We start from the raw sequence: 20694 nt of genomic DNA, 5'->3' as shown, positions 1-20694 counted from the left end.
GAGCAGTGCAGTTGGGATTGTAGTGGGATGACTTTACCAGTATAGCTATTTCTGTGTCAGACTACATCCACGCTGCTATTGTGTTGATATACCTACACTGGTAAGAGATTTGCGCTGCTCGAGAATGGGGAATAGCAATTTTGCAATAACTGAGGGTTATTTCGATAGGAGACAGACATGAGTATAGATGTGTGGATGGCTCTGCTAAAAACAGATGAATTCTACTGGGCTAACTTTTGTTATACCAGGTCTAAGCCACCTTTCCATTCTCCTGATCTGGGATCAGACTTGCCCCCAATCTAATTTACGGGCATTCTAAGTTATTTTGGCTAGAGTGGTCCCTTAGGGCCTACTCTGCTGGTTGGGGATTGCCAGAGGGCCATGCACTGTCATTCTGTCCCTTCATGCCCCTGCCCACACCACTGGCCATGCCATCTACATCTGGAGCAGGTGGCATAGATCTAAATATGTTGCTTTATGGCACCCAGGAATTCCCTTTTGTTAGGGGAATCCCTGGCATCTGTGTTGAGGCAGCTCTCTGTCCTCTTTATGCCACTGGAGTGGTGCAAAGGGAACAGAGCCAGGGACCAGCATCTGGCCTTGAATGTTTGCATAACTTCCTTCAAGTACTAACGCCATACAAAGTTGAGGTTGTTGTCCCTCATGAATTTGCCTGGAAACAAGATTACATCATCTCAGAGCATTTTTTTCTGTTGAAATATACTTCAACGTTTAAAAAGTTATATTTTTGCTTGATAAAACAGCTACTTACCACACAGAAACTGCCACTATCTTCATGACAGATTCATTTAAACACTGGCAAAAACTGACCAAGGGAACTCCACTGTTACCCATTCTGCCCAGCATTATACCTGCAATCAAACACATTATTGTTTTAATTCTCATTTACTTTTGAAAATCCCCAACATACTCCTTCTCTACTGCAACTCAAAGTGAACTAAGTATGGGGTGGCTAGCTGGGTTAGATAATTGGTAGCGGGATAATCCAACAAATCTCTGTGTTGTAGAAACAGAGATATAAATCGCACAAACAAATATAGGGCATGGAGGACAGCCCTTGGTTCTTCTGCTCCACAAAGACAAACATCTACCATTTAAGCTAAAGGAGATCTCCTTTGATTTCCCACTAGGAAATCCCTCACCTTCTATGCACCAGTCACTAGAGGGCAACAACACTGACATTATTATATATATATATATATATATATATATATATATGACAGAGAGAGAGAGAGTGTGTGTGTGCATTTTAGGGTAAAACTGATAACAGGAGCCTTTCTCTTCTGGCTCACCAGTTTAAATCCAGCCCAGACTGGCAGTGACCAAAAGCCATTATCTGACGTCTGTGAAATTAATTTGGTCTCAGTCCATTTCTAGTGCATAAGCATCTATAAGATAAAAGCCACCCTCACAACTGGTCCTTTTTGCCACCCTGGCTTAGCAGCCTTAGCAGAATCAAGCAAATGCACATGAGTACAAGGAAAGGGCCAAACTACTGCACAAGACTAATCAGCAAAGGAAAAAACACATTCATATGCAACCAACAGTCATAAAGGTAGGGGATCTAGTTCCAAGAATAGTTATGTAACTCTATATTTTCTGTATGGTGTTATGTTTATTATTAGGTATACATTATTAAAACTTATCTATCACGTTCCTATTTAACTAATTTGCTGCAGTGATCCCCTGTGAGGATTGTAACGGATCATGTTAATCACTCAAGGAAGCATTTCAGAAACAAACTGCACCAAATCAATTTATGTTTGAAGAGAACTTTACAAGAAAACGAAGCTGTGAGTGGGGTGCACGCTAACAGTTATTCTGGATGGACAGAGTATTTGGTTTGACTGGGGGCCCATGCTCTCTCACTTGGAGTGAACAGCTGCATTTGCAGGCCAGGTCCCAGATTGTAATGGTTCCAAAACAATCCCCTCCTGATGCAGGGGAGTGAGCCACTTAGATGTCAGACCCAACAATTTCACAATAACAATACATGCAGGATGTGGGTTTATATGTCTGTTAATATTCATCTAGCTGTAAATTTCTGGTCACAAACCACATTAAATTTTATTAACAATGTTGCTCATTTATGCTAACAGAATGTTAATTACAAAGTTCAGTTTTTTAAGCTGGACTGGCTTTATTAAGCCATGGCAGCTTTCCAGGAGTCTTAGCTTTCAAACTTAGTAGAATGCTGAAGAGGGGAAATGGATCACCTCTTATTTTACAGGAATAACTGTGGTTTGCTTACAAGAAGACTCTTTCATGTCTGAGTATGGCAAGTGCTGGCAACAGGAGAGGTAGCAGGCAAGACTGGAGGCTGCTGAATGATGCGTATATGACTCACTGGTCTCTTAAAGCAGTAGTTCTCAACCAGGGGTATGTGTACGCCTGGGAGAACACAGAGGTCTTCCAGGGGGTACATAAACTCATCTAGATATTTGCCTAGTTTTACAACAGGCTACATAAAAAGCATCAGCGAAGTCAGTACAAACTAATATTTCATACAATGACTTGTTTATACTCCTCTATATACTACACATGGAAAAGTAAGTACAATAAATACACTAAGGGATGGTTTCAAGAAATCTTCATCAACAATAAAACCTCACCAGTTTACCCTACTGTCATTTGCACAAGCCCCTTTCTGCAGCCATTATGTAAGAAGCCCAAGTGGTCATTTCCAAGCAAAGTTTTTTACTCTCGGTGATTTAAAATATGATTTCCAATTCTTCAAAGTTTGCGCTAGACTCTCACCTCTTATCCATCACACACACCCCAACAGGGCTACACTTACCCAGCTAGGTGCCCTAGAAAGCTGCCTAGTTGAGACCCTGAATCAGTGCATTTTAAAGTGCTTTTTTCACACCCCTTCTCTGGCCACCACTGCCCATTTTGGGGCAGAGTTGGCCAGGACCAGACACAACTTTGAAATTGAGAAGAGTCCTGCATGTGGCTTTCTTCCTAAGCTAAGATTGCTAAGCCACTCACCTCCTGCTTCCAGAAAAAGAAAAAGAAGGTTTCTGTTACTAAGAGAGGATGGGCCTGATTCTCAGTTATGCTAAAGCCTCTTTATGCCACTCTGGCAGTGTAAGGGGGCCATACGTTATGCCCACGTTAAAGCCCCTTTACTTTGCTAGAATGGTGTAAAGGGGCCTTGGTGTATATGAGAATCAGGCCCAATGACTGAGCAGAACTATGAAGTTCATAGCAGAACTGCTATGAAGCATCCAGTGCCAAATGAATTATTTTGATGTATATTGTCATATTTTCATACATAGCATATTTGGAGTGATGCTTTTCTTTTCCTCCAAGGCCCATCCACACACCCTCCATTTGATCCCTGCCACTTCATTTTTTCCTAGGATGGGAGGAAGGTGATGTAGAGCTCCTGCCAAAGGTCAAGAAATACCCTGTTAAGTGAGTTGCTCTATGGGCAATTTGTCCGGCTCCTAGAAGCAAAACACATAGGTGGTCTTAAGAAGCAGAATCTTGCGTTTCCTCAGCCACCAATCTGACACGATCTAAAAACGAATCTTTAATGCACATATATAATTCTTCTCCTGTCCCTCCATCACAGTCATAGGTTTTTCAAGTGATGGGCATGTGATTTGGCGCAGTCTGAAGCCCTGGCACGATCTTTTATAATGCATGGTTCTTCCAGGAGCTGGCAGATCAACAGATGTTCCATGGTTTGTGTTTCACTGAAGTCGCATGTCTGGGTCATTGGAATAACCCTACTGCTGCATATTGACTGTTGACCTGCCAGCTCTTGTTCAGAGGCAATTTAAACTTGTCAGGTCAACCAGTCCTTCTCTGCACTTCTGTGAATGTGTTCAGCAATATTGACATGCATTTTAATGTCCTCGCTGAGTATTTTGAATTGTGTGCACTACCTTTCCAGCCATATAGCCCTTGGTGAATTTTTAAGCAGTTCTGTTGCATCTAGGAAGCACCTGTGTACAGCTTCATGAGCCATGGCAGTAAGGGGTAGGCTGGGTCCCCAAGGATAACTATAGGCATTTCAACATCCCCAACAGTTATTTTCTGGTCTGGGAATAAAGTCCCTTCCTGCAGCTTTTGAAACAGACCAGAGTTCCTGAAGATGCGAGCGTCATGTACCTTTCCCGGCCATCCCACATTGATGTTGGTGAAACGTCCCTTGTGATCCACCAGAGCTTGCAGCACTATTGAAAAGTACCCCTTGCGGTTTATGTACTCGCCGGCTTGGTGCTCCGGTGCCAAGATAGGGATATGGGTTCCGACTATGGCCCCACCACAGTTAGGGAATCCCATTGCAGCAAAGCCATCCACTATGACCTGCACATTTCCCAGGGTCACTACCCTGGATATCAGCAGATCTTTGATTGCATGGGCTACTTGCATCACAACAGCCCCCACAGTAGATTTGCCCACTCCAAATTGATTCCCGACTGACCGGTAGCTGTCTGGCATTGCAAGCTTCCACAGGGCTATCGCCACTCGCTTCTCAACTGTGAGGGCTGCTCTCATCTTGGTATTCATGCGCTTCAGGGCAGGGGAAAGCAAGTCACAAAGTTCCATGAAAGTGCCCTTACGCATGCAAAAGTTTCGCAGCCACTGGGAATCGTCCCAGACCCGCAACACTATGCGGTCCCACCAGTCTGTGCTTGTTTCCCGAGCCCAGAATCGGCGTTCCACCGCATGAACCTGCCCCATTAGCACCATGATGCATGCATTGGCAGGGCCCATGCTTTCAGAGAAATCTGTGTCCATGTCCTGATCACTCACGTGACCATGCTGACGTTGCCTCCTCGCCCGGTATCGCTCTGCCAGGTTCTGGTGTGGCATATACTGCTGGATAATGCGTGTGGTGTTTAATGTGCTCCTAATTGCCAAAGTGAGCTGAGTGGCCTCCATGCTTGCCTTGGTATGGCATCCGCACAGAAAAAAGGCGCGGAACGATTGTCTGCCGTTGCTCTGACGGAGGGAGGGGCGACTGACGACATGGCTTATAGGATTGGCTTACAGGGAATTGAAATCAACAAAGGGGGTGGCTTTACATCAAGGAGTATTTCAGGCAGGACTTCACGGAGGGTTTCAATAAGAAATGGTGCACCTAAGTAATTGTTCTTATTGGAACAAGCAGGTTGGTCTGGCCTCTGATTGATACATGGCTAGATTTACCTCACTGCACCTTCTCTACAGTGTGACCTAGAGGAATGAGTCCCCTAGACGGGGGGAGGAGGGGGAGGAAATGAGTACAAAACAAATCTGGTCTATTTCTTGTTTTGATCCACTCCATCTATCTTTTACATCTTTGGCTGGCAGCAGATGGTGCAGAAGGACTGCATGCCATCCACATCTCATGGCTGCTCAGCAGAAGATGGTACAATAGGCCTGCTAGCCATCCTCATCTCTTGCCTGCCTGGCAGAAGATGGTACAATAGGACTGCTAGCAATCCGTATCGCCTGCCTGCTCACCATAAGATAGTTCAATAGGACTGACTGCAGGACTAAAGAGAATGACCTGGTCAAGTCACTTTTGATGTAGTCCCTGCACCCATGTCTGCCCAGGTGCTCCTGGCTGACATGGCCAGGAGCATCTCGGACATGACGATGACGGCTACCAGTCCTATTGCACCGTCTGCTGCCACAAGGCAAGGGGTTGCTGCTGCTGTGTAGCAATGCAGTACCACGTCTGCCAGCACCCAGGAGACATACGGTGACAGTTACCTGAGCGGGCTCCATGCTTGCTGTGGTATGGCGTCTGCACAGGTAACTCAAGAAAAAAGGTGCAAAACGATTGTCTGCTGCTGCTTTCACGGAGGGAGGGAAGGAACAGGGGCCTGACGACATGTACCCAGAACCACCCGCGACAATGTTTTAGCCCCATCAGGCATTGGGATCTCAACCCAGAATTCCAATGGACAGTGGAGACTGCGGGAACTGTGGGATAGCTACCCACAGTGCAACGTTCCAGAAGTCGACGCTTGCCTCGGTACTGTGGAAGCGCTCCGCCGAGTTAATGCACTTAGAGCATTTTCTGTGAGGACACATGTTAGGATATAGATATTCAGGCCTGTCTGCAAAGGCCTGTACTTTAAGAATTTAGGTGTATTCTTATCGCTTGGCTAGTTCTAGAGGTATAAAAGAAAGAAATCACTGTCTGCCGGTGTGTCACGGTTCCTCCCCCACTCTGAACTCTAGGGTACAGATGTGGGGACCTGCATGAAAAACCTCCTAAGCTTATCTTTACCAGCTTAGGTCAAAACTTCCCCAAGGTACAAAATATTACCCCCGTTATCCTTGGACTGGCCGCTACCACCACCAAACTAATACTGGTTACTGGGGAAGAGCTGTTTGGACGCGTCCTTCCCCCCAAAATACTTCCCAAAACCTTGCACCCCACTTCCTGGACAAGGTTTGGTAAAAAGCCTCACCAATTTGCCTAGGTGACTACAGACCCAGACCCTTGGATCTTAAGAACAATGAACAATCCTCCCAACACTTGCACCCCCCTTTCCTGGGAAATGTTGGATAAAAAGCCTCACCAATTTGCATAGGTGACCACAGACCCAAACCCTTGGATCTGAGAACAATGAAAAAGCATTCAGTGTTTTACAAGAAGACTTTTAATAAAAAATAGAAGTAAATAGAAATAAAGAAATCCCCCCTGTAAAATCAGGATGGTAGATATCTTACAGGGTAATTAGATTCAAAAACATAGAGAACCCCTCTAGGCAAAACCTTAAGTTACAAAAAAGATACACAGACAGAAATAGTTATTCTATTCAGCACAATTCTTTTCTCAGCCATTTAAAGAAATCATAATCTAACACATACCTAGCTAGATTACTTACTAAAAGTTCTAAGACTCCATTCCTGTTCTGTCCCCGGCCAAGACGACTACAGACAGACACAGACCCTTTGTTTCTCTCCCTCCTCCCAGCATTCAGCACAATTCTTTTCTCAGCCATTTAAAGAAATCATAATCTAACACATACCTAGCTAGATTACTTACTAAAAGTTCTAAGGCTCCATTCCTGTTCTGTCCCTGGCCAAGACGACTACAGACAGACCAGACCCTTTGTTTCTCTCCCTCCTCCCAGCTTTTGAAAGTATCTTGTCTCCTCATTGGTCATTTTGGTCAGGTGCCAGCGAGGTTACCTTTAGCTTCTTAACCCTTTACAGGTGAGAGGAGCTTTCCCCTGGCCAGGAGGGATTTCAAAGGGGTTTACCCTTCCCTTTATATTTATGACACGCCCCCCAAATCTCAGCTAGGGTGAAACACTGGCTGGGATTTCTTCCTGGAGCTCTAGGAAAACAGAGTTAATAAGACACATGCATCTCTAAATATACTACCAAGTACATAAAGACTAACAATATTTTCCACATCTCAAGGACGATTTTAACCAGTTGATTCTGGGAAACTTTCACGGGAGAGTGCATCAGCCACTTTGTTAGAAGCTCCTGAGATGTGTTGGATGTCGAAATCAAAATCTTGGAGAGCTAAACTCCACCGAAGAAGTTTTTTGTTAGTTTCTTTGACGGTGTGAAGCCACTTTAGTGCAGCATGGTCGGTTTGCAGGTGGAAACGCCGTCCCCAAACATATGGGCGTAGCTTTTCCAGAGCGTAGACAATGGCATAACATTCTTTTTCAGTGACTGACCAGTTGCTTTCCCTCTCAGACAGTTTTTTGCTGAGAAACACTACAGGGTGGAATTCTTGATCAGGTCCTTTCTGCATTAAAACTGCTCCCACACCACGCTCGGATGCATCTGTGGTTACTAGGAACGGTTTGTCAAAGTCTGGGGCCCTTAGTACAGGGTCAGACATGAGTGTCGCTTTAAGCTTGTTAAAGGCCTTCTGACACTTTCCGGTCCACTGAACAGCATTTGGCTGTTTCTTTTTGGTTAGGTCTGTCAGTGGGGCAGCGATTTGGCTGTAGTGCGGGACAAATCGTCTGTAATAACCGGCCAAGCCTAAGAAGGATTGAACCTGTTTCTTTGACTTTGGGACAGGCCACTTTTGGATAGCATCCACTTTGGCCTGTAGGGGGCTGATAGTTCCTTGACCCACCTGGTGTCCAAGGTAAGTCACTCTGTTTAGGCCTATTTGACACTTCTTAGCCTTAACAGTTAGTCCTGCCTCCCTTATGCGCTCAAGGACTTTTTGTAGATGTTCCAGGTGGTCTGCCCAGGAATCCGAAAATATGGCCACATCGTCAAGGTAGGCGACTGCATATTCTCCTAATCCCGCTAGGAGACCATCTACAAGTCTTTGGAAAGTGGCGGGTGCATTTCGCAGCCCGAAAGGGAGTACATTAAATTCATACAGCCCGAGATGTGTGATGAAGGCTGACCTTTCCTTGGCAGATTCATCTAGCGGTACCTGCCAGTACCCCTTGGTTAAGTCCAAGGTAGAGATGAACTGGGCCCGTCCCAGTTTCTCTAATAGTTCATCAGTGCGTGGCATTGGATAGTTGTCTGGGCGAGTTACAGCATTTAGCTTACGGTAGTCCACGCAAAAACGTATTTCCCCATCTGGTTTGGGAACTAGAACCACTGGAGATGCCCATGCACTTTCAGAGGGGCGGATTACACCCATCTGTAACATATCCTGGATCTCCCGTTCTATAGCAGTTTTAGCTTGAGGAGACACCCGGTAAGGGTGGACCCTAATTGGGTGAGCATTACCTGTGTCAATGGAGTGGTATGCCCGTTCAGTCAGTCCTGGGGTGGCTGAGAACGTTGGCGCGTAGCTAGTGCACAGCTCCTGGATCTGCTGTCGCTGCATACGCCCAAGGGTCATGGAGAGGTTCACCTCTTCCACACCACCAGCACATTTCCCTTCGTAATAGACACCTTCAGGCCACTCAGCGTCGTCTCCTCCCTGGGCTGTAAACTGACAAACCTTTAATTCTCTGGAATAAAAGGGCTTTAGAGAATTAATATGATACACCTTAGGCTTTCGGTTGGAGGTGGGGAATGCTATGAGATAATTAACAGCTCCCAGACGCTCCTGGACCACGAATGGCCCTTCCCACGATGCTTCCATTTTATGGGCCTGGAGCGCCTTTAAGACCATGACCTGGTCTTGGGGTTTTCCCACTCTTTGGCACACCTCACAAGACTGGACATAGGTAGAAACATCCTTGCCCATTCCCTCCCAGTGGAATGACCCCCCCAACCGGTCTTTGGTCCTGTTCACCCCAGCATGGCCACTAGGGTGATCATGGGCTAAGCTCAAGAGCTTGGCCCGGTATTTAGTTGGAACTACCAACTGTCTCTGAGGCTGCCAGTCTTCCTGGTGTCCCCCAGAAAGAGTTTCCTTGTATAAAAATCCTCTTTCTACCACAAACCTGGATCGATTAGAAGAGCTGAGAGGTGGTGGGTTGCTCCGTGCCGCCGTCCACGCTTTCTGAAGGCTTTCATCTGCTTCCTGTTCGGTCTGGAACTGTTCCCTTGATGCTGGAGACATCAGTTCCTCATTGGATTGGGGACATAGGCTTGGTCCCTCTGGAAGCGATATAGGGGATGGAGCTGTTTCTGTTGACTGTGAACCGCTCTCCGCTGGTGCACTATGTTGGGATTCAGGCTCCGGCTGAGCCTCTTGTGTAGGGTTATCGGCTGCTGCCAGTTCAGGTTCGGTGGGGCCCTCTGGTGTTGAGGTTGCAAGTACTGGATTCAGTGCTGGCACGGGGTCTGGTGTTGGTTGTTTGGCTGGTTCCGGTTCTGGGACTGGTTCCGTCTGGGTCTCTGGGACTGGATCCACTACTGCTGTTGCAGACATTGGCCTGGGGTCCGGGTCCATCACCTCTGACCGGGCCCTGATAGAAGTTTCCGGAACAGAGCTAGGCCCCACGGCTTGTTTAGCCTGGCTGCGGGTGACCGTTCCCACCCTCTTGGCCTGCTTCACGTGATTGGCCAAGTCTTCCCCCAACAGCATGGGGATGGGATAATCATCATAGACTGCAAAAGTCCACATTCCTGACCAGCCCTTGTACTGGACAGGCAACTTGGCTGTAGGCAAATTGAAAGAGTTGGACTTGAAGGGTTGAATCGTCACTTGGATCTCTGGGTTGATTAAATTGGGGTCCACTAAGGAAGCATGGATAGCTGACACTTGTGCTCCGGTGTCCCTCCACGCGGTGACCTTCTTCCCGCCCACACTCACAGTTTCCCTCCGCTCCAAGGGTATCTGGGAGGTATCTGGGCCTGTGGACCTCTGGTGTGATTCCGGTGCAATGAACTGTAATCTGTTGGGGTTCTTGGGGCAGTTGGCCTTTACATGCCCCAGCTCGTTACATTTAAAACATCGTCCAGCTGACGGGTCACCGGGGCGAGGTGGGTTGCTGGAGAACGGGGTGGTGGGACGATAAGGGGTCTGGAGGGTTCTTTGGGAGGTAGGTGGGGCTTTGGGCGGCCCCCGGTAATAGGGTGTGGTCTGGGGTGGTCCCTTCTGGTCTCCGCTCCAACTGCGACCAGTTTTCTTCTTCTCTGCCACCTCCACCCATCTGGCTCCAATCTCTCCTGCCTCGATTACAGTTTTGGGTTTCCCATCTAGGATGTATCTTTCTATTTCCTCAGGAACACCCTCTAAGAATTGTTCCATTTGCATTAGGAAGGGCAAATTTACTGGAGATTCAACACTTGCTCCTGATATCCAGGCATCCCAATGTTTCACAATGTGGTAGGCATGTCGGGTAAATGACATGTCTGGTTTCCACCTTAGGGCTCGGAACCTCCGACGAGACTGCTCGGGTGTTATCCCCATTCTGACTCTCGCCTTGGATTTAAACAGTTCATACTTGTTCATATGTTCTTTAGGCATTTCAGCTGCCACCTCAGCTAAGGGTCCACTGAGCTGCGGCCTCAGCTCTACCATGTATTGGTCAGTAGAGATGTTGTACCCAAGGCAGGCCCTTTCGAAGTTTTCTAAGAAGGCCTCAGTATCATCACCTGCCTTGTAGGTGGGGAACTTTCTGGGATGGGAAGTGGTACCTGGAGAAGGATTGCTAGGGTTTGTTGGTATATTCTGCTGGGCCTTTATCCTCTCCATCTCCTCCACATGCTTCCTTGCCTCCATTTCCCTCTTGTGGGCAGCCTCCTGTACCTCCTTCTCCAGCCGCATGAGTTCTATCTGTCTTTCATGTTCCCTTTGTTTTTCCTCAGCCTGAAATTTGGCTAATTCCAGCTGTAGTCGAGCCGAGGATTTGGCCATTCTAACCTCTCTGTTTTTAACTAACTTTACACCCGAGGTTTAGAAATAAACAAACAAAACTTGGCTGTAAAATTTTGCTGTGCTGGAATAGAATACCTATTCTCTGATAGTGATTGTCAGCCTACAGAAAAAGACAATTCCCTTGTCTCTGCTCTGGGCCCAAATTAAAGCAAAAAACCTCCAACTACTTGGAAACCTGCTTACCCAGCCCAAAGAAAAAAAAATTTCTTTTCAAACCTGTGCTCCTTGTAAAACAAAAAAAAATCAAAATCCTAAAAAAAACCCTGCCACTTTTGTCTCCAGGCAAATGGGTAGAGCACACACCCCCTATTTACTTTTAGGAAGAAAAGAAAAAAAAACCTCTGGGTTGGAAGACTGTGAATTTCCCTGCAGGAGTTAAGTACCCTGCCTCCAGGCAAAGAAAACCTGCAATTCACAAGATAATCCCCTTTTGTCTCTGCTTGGCCACAAAGCAGAGAGAAACCAAGCTGCTTTCAGTTTCAAAGCTGCCTTCTGGACTTCCTAAAAATTCCTTTTTAAAATCTGTATTTCTAGTTCAAAAAATCTCAACTGGATCTCAAAATGATTTCAGGTTAATCCCACCACTGTGCCACCATGTCACGGTTCCTCCCCCACTCTGAACTCTAGGGTACAGATGTGGGGACCTGCATGAAAAACCTCCTAAGCTTATCTTTACCAGCTTAGGTCAAAACTTCCCCAAGGTACAAAATATTACCCCCGTTATCCTTGGACTGGCCGCTACCACCACCAAACTAATACTGGTTACTGGGGAAGAGCTGTTTGGACGCGTCCTTCCCCCCAAAATACTTCCCAAAACCTTGCACCCCACTTCCTGGACAAGGTTTGGTAAAAAGCCTCACCAATTTGCCTAGGTGACTACAGACCCAGACCCTTGGATCTTAAGAACAATGAACAATCCTCCCAACACTTGCACCCCCCTTTCCTGGGAAATGTTGGATAAAAAGCCTCACCAATTTGCATAGGTGACCACAGACCCAAACCCTTGGATCTGAGAACAATGAAAAAGCATTCAGTGTTTTACAAGAAGACTTTTAATAAAAAATAGAAGTAAATAGAAATAAAGAAATCCCCCCTGTAAAATCAGGATGGTAGATATCTTACAGGGTAATTAGATTCAAAAACATAGAGAACCCCTCTAGGCAAAACCTTAAGTTACAAAAAAGATACACAGACAGAAATAGTTATTCTATTCAGCACAATTCTTTTCTCAGCCATTTAAAGAAATCATAATCTAACACATACCTAGCTAGATTACTTACTAAAAGTTCTAAGACTCCATTCCTGTTCTGTCCCCGGCCAAGACGACTACAGACAGACACAGACCCTTTGTTTCTCTCCCTCCTCCCAGCATTCAGCACAATTCTTTTCTCAGCCATTTAAAGAAATCATAATCTAACACATACCTAGCTAGATTACTTACTAAAAGTTCTAAGGCTCCATTCCTGTTCTGTCCCTGGCCAAGACGACTACAGACAGACCAGACCCTTTGTTTCTCTCCCTCCTCCCAGCTTTTGAAAGTATCTTGTCTCCTCATTGGTCATTTTGGTCAGGTGCCAGCGAGGTTACCTTTAGCTTCTTAACCCTTTACAGGTGAGAGGAGCTTTCCCCTGGCCAGGAGGGATTTCAAAGGGGTTTACCCTTCCCTTTATATTTATGACACGGTGTAAGGGCCTTCTCTTACTGTGACAGATTGAGGCCCTGTTCTTAGGCTAAGGCCTTTGGCTAAGCAGCAGAGGCAGCCATAAGCTAGGAAGCGAACAGTCACATCTGTCTGGTTCTGTGATTGTTCCTGTCTGCTGTATAATTAATTTTGCTGGGTGTAAACTAATTAAGGTGGTGGGATATAATTGGTTAAAATCCTCACTTCTGTATTGTCTCATAATCATGTTACAATATGTTAGGATTGGTTGGTTAAATTTCAGGAAAATGATTGGTTAAGGTATAGCTAAGCAGAACTCAAGTTTTACTATATAATCTGTGGTCAATGAGGAAGTGAGGGGGTTTGGGTGGGGGTGGGCATGGGCATGTGGGTGAGGTAAATGGGAGCAGGGAATGGGGGTAAGAAAATTGGAATCATGTTTTGCTAAAGGGGGAAATGGGAACAGGGAATGGGAGTAAGGAAGTTGGAATCATGTTTCGCTAAGGGTAGGAATGGGAACAGGGACACAGGTCTAAGGCTCTGTGGTGTCAGAGCTGGGAAGGAGGACGCTAAGGAAGGAAACTGGAATCATGCTTGCTGGAAGTTCACCCCAATAAACATCGAATTGTTTGCACCTTTGGACTTCGGGTATTGTTGCTCTCTGTTCATGCGAGAAGGACCAGGGAAGTAAGTGGGTGAAGGAATAAGCCCCCTAACAACACACACACTTGAATATATAAAACCGATTTCTAAAAAACGACTGCTATAAATTCAACCTAATTTTGTAGTGTAGACGTACCCTGTTGCTGGGCTGGTTTGCCCTTTTGAATTTGCAAGCTTCCTGAGTATGTTGTCCTGGGTGCTAACTTTGCCTCTTTTCTTCTCCATGTGTACCTTGAAGGAGAGAGTGAAGTCTAGTGTCACCCCAAGGTAGACAGGATTCCAGCAGTGAACAAGTGATATCCCATTCCAGATGATGTTACATTGTTTATCGGCCTCATGATTCCAAAGTTGGAAGAGACTTGCTTGCATTTTGGCTGGGTTAGCATATAGTTGGTTCTTGGGGTAATAGACTGAGAGTCCAGACGGTGCCAAAGTTAGCGTAGTTTCAATTTGGGCAAGATCCTTGGCATGGGCAGTGATGCATGGATCGATAGACTAGATAAAACTTGTGCTGAGATGGATTGGTTGATCATGGATGTAGATGTTGAAATGTACTGGTGAGAGTACACACCCTTTTGGTAGGCCATTTTTCTGTTGCTGCCATTGGTTCTCCTTCCCACACAGTTCAATGTAAAACATCAGTGCTCCGGTAGAGGTTGTATCAGTGGTATGAAGCAGTGATCTTTCATCATGTCGTATACTTTAGTGAGGAGCCTTCAGTGATTCACTGTGCCATATGCTGCTGATAGGTCGACAAACACAGTGCCTGTTACCATACCCTTTTCAAAGCCATCTTTGATGTACTGAATGATATTCAGCACTTGACCAGTGCATTAATTGCCTGGTGGAATCCAGCTTGCTCATGTTTTTCTTGAATGGTGATAGGTGGTTTAGGATGAGAGACGCTCGTACAGTTTGTAGAAATAACATAGTTGTGATATAGGCCTGAAGTTCTTTGGCTCCATTGCATTCTTCCCCGGCTTCAGGAGTGTCACAATATGTGCTCGTCGCCAGATTCTTAAGTATAAAATTACAACCATGTAATAAATGGGTATACACGGCTGAGTTCCCTCTGGTGCTGTAACTATGCCAGGAGAATTTAACATAACAACCAACCATCCTCTACCTTGGTACAATTGATCAACTGGCCTATGGCAAGATGTAAGTGTGTATATCTAAAAACTGACGACAGCTAACATGGTTATAGGTTAGCCCAGCGGTCTAATGGCTGTTCTGTACACCCCGACTCAGAGACAAGGGCTCAGCTGCTGGAAGCACTGCTGAGATAGCATGCTCAGCTCTGGGGAGTAGAGAAATGGTTTGCATGACTCAATAGCATATGCATCCCCTTTAATCTACTGAATACTAGTAGTGAAGAATCAGGGGGTAGCCGTGTTAGTCTGTATTCACAAAAACAACAAGGAGTCCGGTGGCACAATAAAGACTAACATATTTATTTGGGCATAAGCTTTTGTGGGTAAAAAACCACTTCTTCAGATGCATGGAATGAAAATTACAGATGCAGGCGTTATATAATGACTCATGAAGAGAAGGGAGTTACCTCACAAGTGGAGAACCAGTGTTGACAGGGCCAATTCAATCAGGGTGGATGTAGTCCACTCCCAACAATAGATGAGGAGGTGTCAATTCCAGGAGAGGCAAAGCTGCTTTTGTAATGAGCCAGCCACTCTCCGTCCCTATTCAAGCCCAAATTAATGGTGTTAAATTTGCAAATGAATTTTGCAGAACTTCTCTTCTTGTGTCATTATATAATGCCTGCATCTGTAATTTTCACTCCATGCATCTGAAGAAATGGTTTTTTACCCACGAAAGCTTATGCCCAAATAAATCTGTTAGTCCTTAAGGTGCCACCAAATTCCTTGTTGTTTTAGTTGTGAAGAGACTCCTGTCTAGTAATCCTTGGCTCAGCTGGACGGTCAGTGGCTGTGACATGGTGCTTTGAGGGTTGAGTGTTAAATCATTGAAAATTAGGGGGTCTCAGGTTTCTAACAAGGATGCAAGTGGGACTCCACATCTTGCAGAAACAAAAGGGAGAGAAAAATGTGATACTGACAGGCTGGAATTTTGCCCCCTTTTACTAATGCAAACCATGCATAAAATAAGAAAAATCAAAGGTGCTTTTGGAACCACATCTGCTGCACACATTCCCTTCCAAGCACAACATCATAAACACCGATAAAGGGATTCTTTTTATCAGCATCTCTATGTGAAAATCATCACTTTACCATTATCAGAAGGACCATGGGCACATCTGAAGGAGGGCTAAAATTCCCTTCCCTCTGACTCAAATTGTAGCCCAGTTAGAAAACATTTCAATAAATAAAGAAATAAATCTACTGCAGCCTACAAGATCTGTATCAAGCATTCTTACAACTACAATACCCACCTGCTGAAGTGAAGAAACAGACTGACAGAGCCAGAAGAATACCCAGAAGTCACCTACTACAGGACAGGCCCAACAAAGAAAATAACAGAACGCTACTAGCCATCACCTTCAGCCCCCAACTAAAACCTCTCCAACGCATCATCAAGGATCTACAACCTATCCTGAAGGACAACCCATCACTCTCACAGATCTTGGGAGACAGGCCAGTCCTTGCCTACAGACAGCCCCCCAGCCTGAAGCAAATACTCACCAGCAACCACACACCACACAACAGAACCACTAACCCAGGAACCTATCCTTGCAACAAAGCCCATTGCCAACTACATCCACATATCTATTCAGGGGACACCACCATAGGGCCTAATCACATCAGCCACACTATCAGAGGCTTGTTCACCTGCACATATACCAATGTGATATATGCCATCATGTGCCAGCAATGCCCCCTGCCATGTACATTGGTCAAACTGGACAGTCTCTACGTAAAAGAATAAATGGACACAAATCAGATGTCAAGAATTATAACATTCATAAACCAGTCGGAGAACACTTCAGTCTCTCTGGTCACTCGATTTCTGACCTAAAAGTGGCTATTCTTCAACAAAAAGACTTCAGAAACAGACTCCAACGAGAGACTGCTGAATTGGAATTAATTTGCAAATTGGATACAATTAACTTAGGCTTGAATAGAGACTGGGAGTGGTTGAGTCATTACACAAATAAAACTATTTCCCCTTGTTTATTCCCCTTGTTTATCACTACAAAGGGTTCCCCCCCACCCCACTCTCCAGCTGGTAATAGCTCATCTTAAGTGATCACTCTCCTTACAGTGTGCATGATAAACACCCATTTTTTCATGTTCTGTGTGTATATAAATCTCTTCACTGTATTTTCCACTGAATGCATCCAATGAAGTGAGCTGTTGCTCACGAAAGCTTATTCTCAAATAAATTGGTTAGTCTCTAAGGTGCCACAAGTACTCCTTTTCTTTTTGCGAATACAGACTAACACGGCTGCTACTCTGAAACCTATAAAGAGTTCTATTGAGTTCTTCAGGCCCGTAAAACTGAACATTCTAAATGGATAAGAGCTCTCAAAGTCCATTACAATAAGCCTCCTAGATAATACATAATTACTAACATTGAACTATGGTACAAATAAAACTGTAGCGGGGACATTCAATGAAAGCAAAAAACTGCAAATTTAAAACTAATAAAAGGAAATATTTTTTTCACACAATGCATAATTATCCTGTGGAACTCAATGCCTCAATATATTACTGAGGCAAGCATTTAACAGGATTTAAAAAACTGGGTATTTATATTGATAACAAATACATCCAGATTTATATTACTAATGATAAAACCAATTATCTGGGAAGGGATATAAACCCTCATGTTTCAAGGCATAAGGCAACCTCTAACTAAAGGAAGTTAAGAAGAAATTTCCCCTGTGCACAATTATCCTGTTCCTGCCCATTGCAAGGTTTCTTCACCTTCCTCTGAAGCTTCTGGATCCAGCCATGGTTAGAGACAGGATAGTGGATTAGAAGTACCACTGCCCCCTACTGGAAAGAATCAGAACTGCTCAGCTGTGTGTCAGCCCCTGAAATGCTAATCTTCCTTTCTCTCAAGTGGTAGATGCACGTGCTTTTAAAATAGGTGGGGTCTGAGTTCTATCCATGAAGTTCTGAACAGCCACAGTATGCAGCACTGGGACAAATGTCAATTCATTCTGGTAGGTGGTGGCCCTCAAAGGCAACAGAAGGAGTCCCCTTGTTATCCTCCCTCTGTTCTTAGTCCAAGCACTAAATGCCTTGTCTGTCTGTCTTTCCTACTCAGGAGGGAGTGACTCATGCCGCAGCCAATGGGAGCTGCAGGGGTGGTGCCTGTGGACAGGGCAGCATGCAGAGCCACCTGGACGCACCTCTGTGTAGGAGCCAGAGGGGGGAACATGCCGCTGTTTCTGGGAGCTGCTTGAGGTAAGCACTGCCTGGAGCCTGCCCCCCTGCCCCTCTCCCACGCCTCAACCCCCTGCCCCAGCCCTGATCCCCCTCTCGCCCCTTGAACCCCTCAATCCCAGCCCAGAGCACCCTCCTAGACCCTCAACTCCTCATCCCTGGCCCGACCCCAGAGCACGCACCCCAACCCCCAATTTCGTGAGCATTCATGGCCCGCCATACAATTTCCGTACCTAGATATGGCCCTTGGGCCAAAAAGTTTGCCCACCCCTGCTCTAACCATAGGGCTACTTAGCCCAAAGTACACATGTTAGAAGTGAAAACTATACAGCAGACATTTCTGTTGTTCCTCACTGCCCTCTATATGCAAAAGGCCCCTAAGTAAAGTTCAGTAGCTTACAAATGCAAATACACAATAAACACACAAAGGCTTAGTGAAATTAAAAGGAAAAGGGGGAAAAGCAGCATGCATAGAAACAATCAGGAGCATGAAAAGGAAATGTCATCAAGGATTATGAACAAGGTTCATCCCCAAAGGATTGGAGTACATTACTAGCACATGTGTTTTCTGACTTGAAGTTTAGAGAAGGGTAGGTGGGAAATAATTACATCAGGAATACTAAACAAGAACTCTCCTCCCACCCCCGATTCCCTGAAATAAAAACCCAACCCCAAAACAACAATACACAGATCAATTCAAACATGACCTGCTCCAACATGTTTAAAACATACCCATGGTGGCAGAGAATATCACAATCCCCAGCACGTTCATGCCATCGCTGGTGCCTGGCTCAGATTTGTAAATCACTTCTGGAGGGGGAGTGATATCCAGGGCAAAATTCTGGACATTGGATCCATTCTCATCCTGGACCCCATATATTATGATCCGACGAGTGGTGCTTTCAGAAGCTGCCTTGTTGGATTTGACGATAGGAATGCTCTTGGTGCGATACTGAAAGAACACAGAATATTATAGTGGGTCATGAGGGACTAAAGGGTTAATGAGTCCCCAGATTGCTTTAATGGGCTCCAAAGTGCCTTGTGAAAGGAGAATGGCTATTAAAGAAGGAAGGGGCATGTGTGGAAGAAAGAGAAACAGCTTCCCCTCCTCCCAAGCTACTGGAAAAACAACTCTGATCCTTTTTTTTGTAAAAATCTGACAAAATCAGGAACTCCCCCAAGCAGAACTTCAGGCAGCAGACATATCGAACCCTGCTAGGGCATTTCTCTATATTCGCTCTTCTCATGTGTAACTAGGAATAACTCCCTCAAATGCTAATCAGTGACTTTTCCTTTGTCCCACCAAAGGTAAGGATTCCATGCAATATATCCCATTTGAAAGGGATTACACCCAAGCATTCCTCTTACTTAACCTGCTCAAAGCTTTTAGATAAAGTGTCCTGCTCAAACTCCAGTTTGGGTAATTAGGTTCTGCCTAAATAAATTCCCACATTGCTTTAACTGGATACAGCATCCTTCTTCACTTCCTTTTGTGTAATCTTGCTGTGTGTTCTTAAATACCTTCCACCTGCCGGATGACTGCATTTCAGTGGTGGGGAAAGTGATTCTATTGCCACATGGTTTACTTAGTAAAGTTCTCTGCCCTTCCCTAATGCCATTCAGTGAGGGCCAGGATCACCAACAACATTGTTCAGTTTCAGATGTCCTGTTTGCAGCCCTCTCAGAGAGCTCTTAGAGAATGGCACAGGCCTTCTGATTGATACATTTGTGGCTTAAGAGCCAACGTCAAATTAGTATCTTAGCAAATGTCTGTTGTCTGGTAGCACAGAGCTGCCATCGGGGCACCTACACCACTTCCCTTCCTGGTCCCTGGTGTGTTCAAGAAAAGGGGGCATAGATGGGGGATCCCTGTGCCCTGATGATTCCTGATGAGGACCTTGTTGTCCCTAGGCTGTGGGAGGTGCAAAGGTGGCTTAAAGGTGCCTGTGCACCGCACTTCCTGAGGTGCAGTGAGCACTCCTCAGCCAGAACTTGGGGTCTGGGCCAATGTCTCTAATTAAGGAACAAATAAGGAATTATCCTGTGTACTCTCACACTCTCTCCCCCTGCCTTCCATATTCTTACATCCAATTTATTGGGCAGATCTCAAATCATTTTCACAGGGGACTAAGGATAGTCAAAAATCCATGTTCCAGAGAAAGTGAGGTGAAATCAAGCAAAATGGGTGGAAAGGGCTAATACAAACTATTTCAAACTTTTCCTCACCAAAATGACTAAATATCAAAACAGCACGAGCAGCTCTGATTTATAGGATGATATGACGCTACTTTCTGAACACATCTCACGAACATAGGTATTTTAAAAAATATTACCGTTTAAGTCACGTAGGAGCCTACTAAGTGATGTAGACACTTTTGAGAATTTTACCCATATCAACCCTAACATCAACAGGATTGTGTCCTTCTTACATTTTTGTTACAAGTCCACTCACAAGCAAACACATGACACCAATCAGCATTCCAGCCTTTTAGTACCATGGCAACACTGCATTACCACCTGGTGCAGAACATATGATAGCAACACATTAGTATGTACCTAGTCACTAGGTGCCATAGCCACTTGTGACTGCTCCAGGCTCCATTATTGTGATTTACATACATCAATATTTTAGTCTAGACCTGTCCATAAATCATATGCAGTGCTTGTTGGATATTAGTTATTTAAGGCCTGAACCTCAGAAGTGCCGAGTTCTTGCAACAGCTATTGAAGATACAGATCAAGCGCTGTATGATTTG

General features: G+C 45.2%; 1 protein-coding gene across 1 annotated transcript in view; it reads right to left on the bottom strand.

The window, feature by feature from the left end:
• The window catches only part of SLC1A7 (solute carrier family 1 member 7), a 94387-nt gene that overhangs the window by 22150 nt on the left and 51543 nt on the right, over positions 1-20694 (bottom strand). Inside the window, exons 5-6 of the mRNA XM_084636485.1 lie at positions 18671-18890; positions 773-872 (exon numbers count right to left, since the gene is read on the bottom strand). Of these exons, the coding sequence (XP_084492611.1) occupies positions 773-872; positions 18671-18890 (320 nt within the window). The remainder of the gene's footprint in view (positions 1-772; positions 873-18670; positions 18891-20694) is intronic.

Source organism: Lepidochelys olivacea (genome assembly GCF_965140295.1).
Source record: "Lepidochelys olivacea isolate rLepOli2 genome assembly, chromosome: 8".
Classification (NCBI taxonomy): Eukaryota; Metazoa; Chordata; order Testudines; family Cheloniidae; genus Lepidochelys; species Lepidochelys olivacea.
This window is presented reverse-complemented; position numbering and strand designations above follow the sequence as displayed.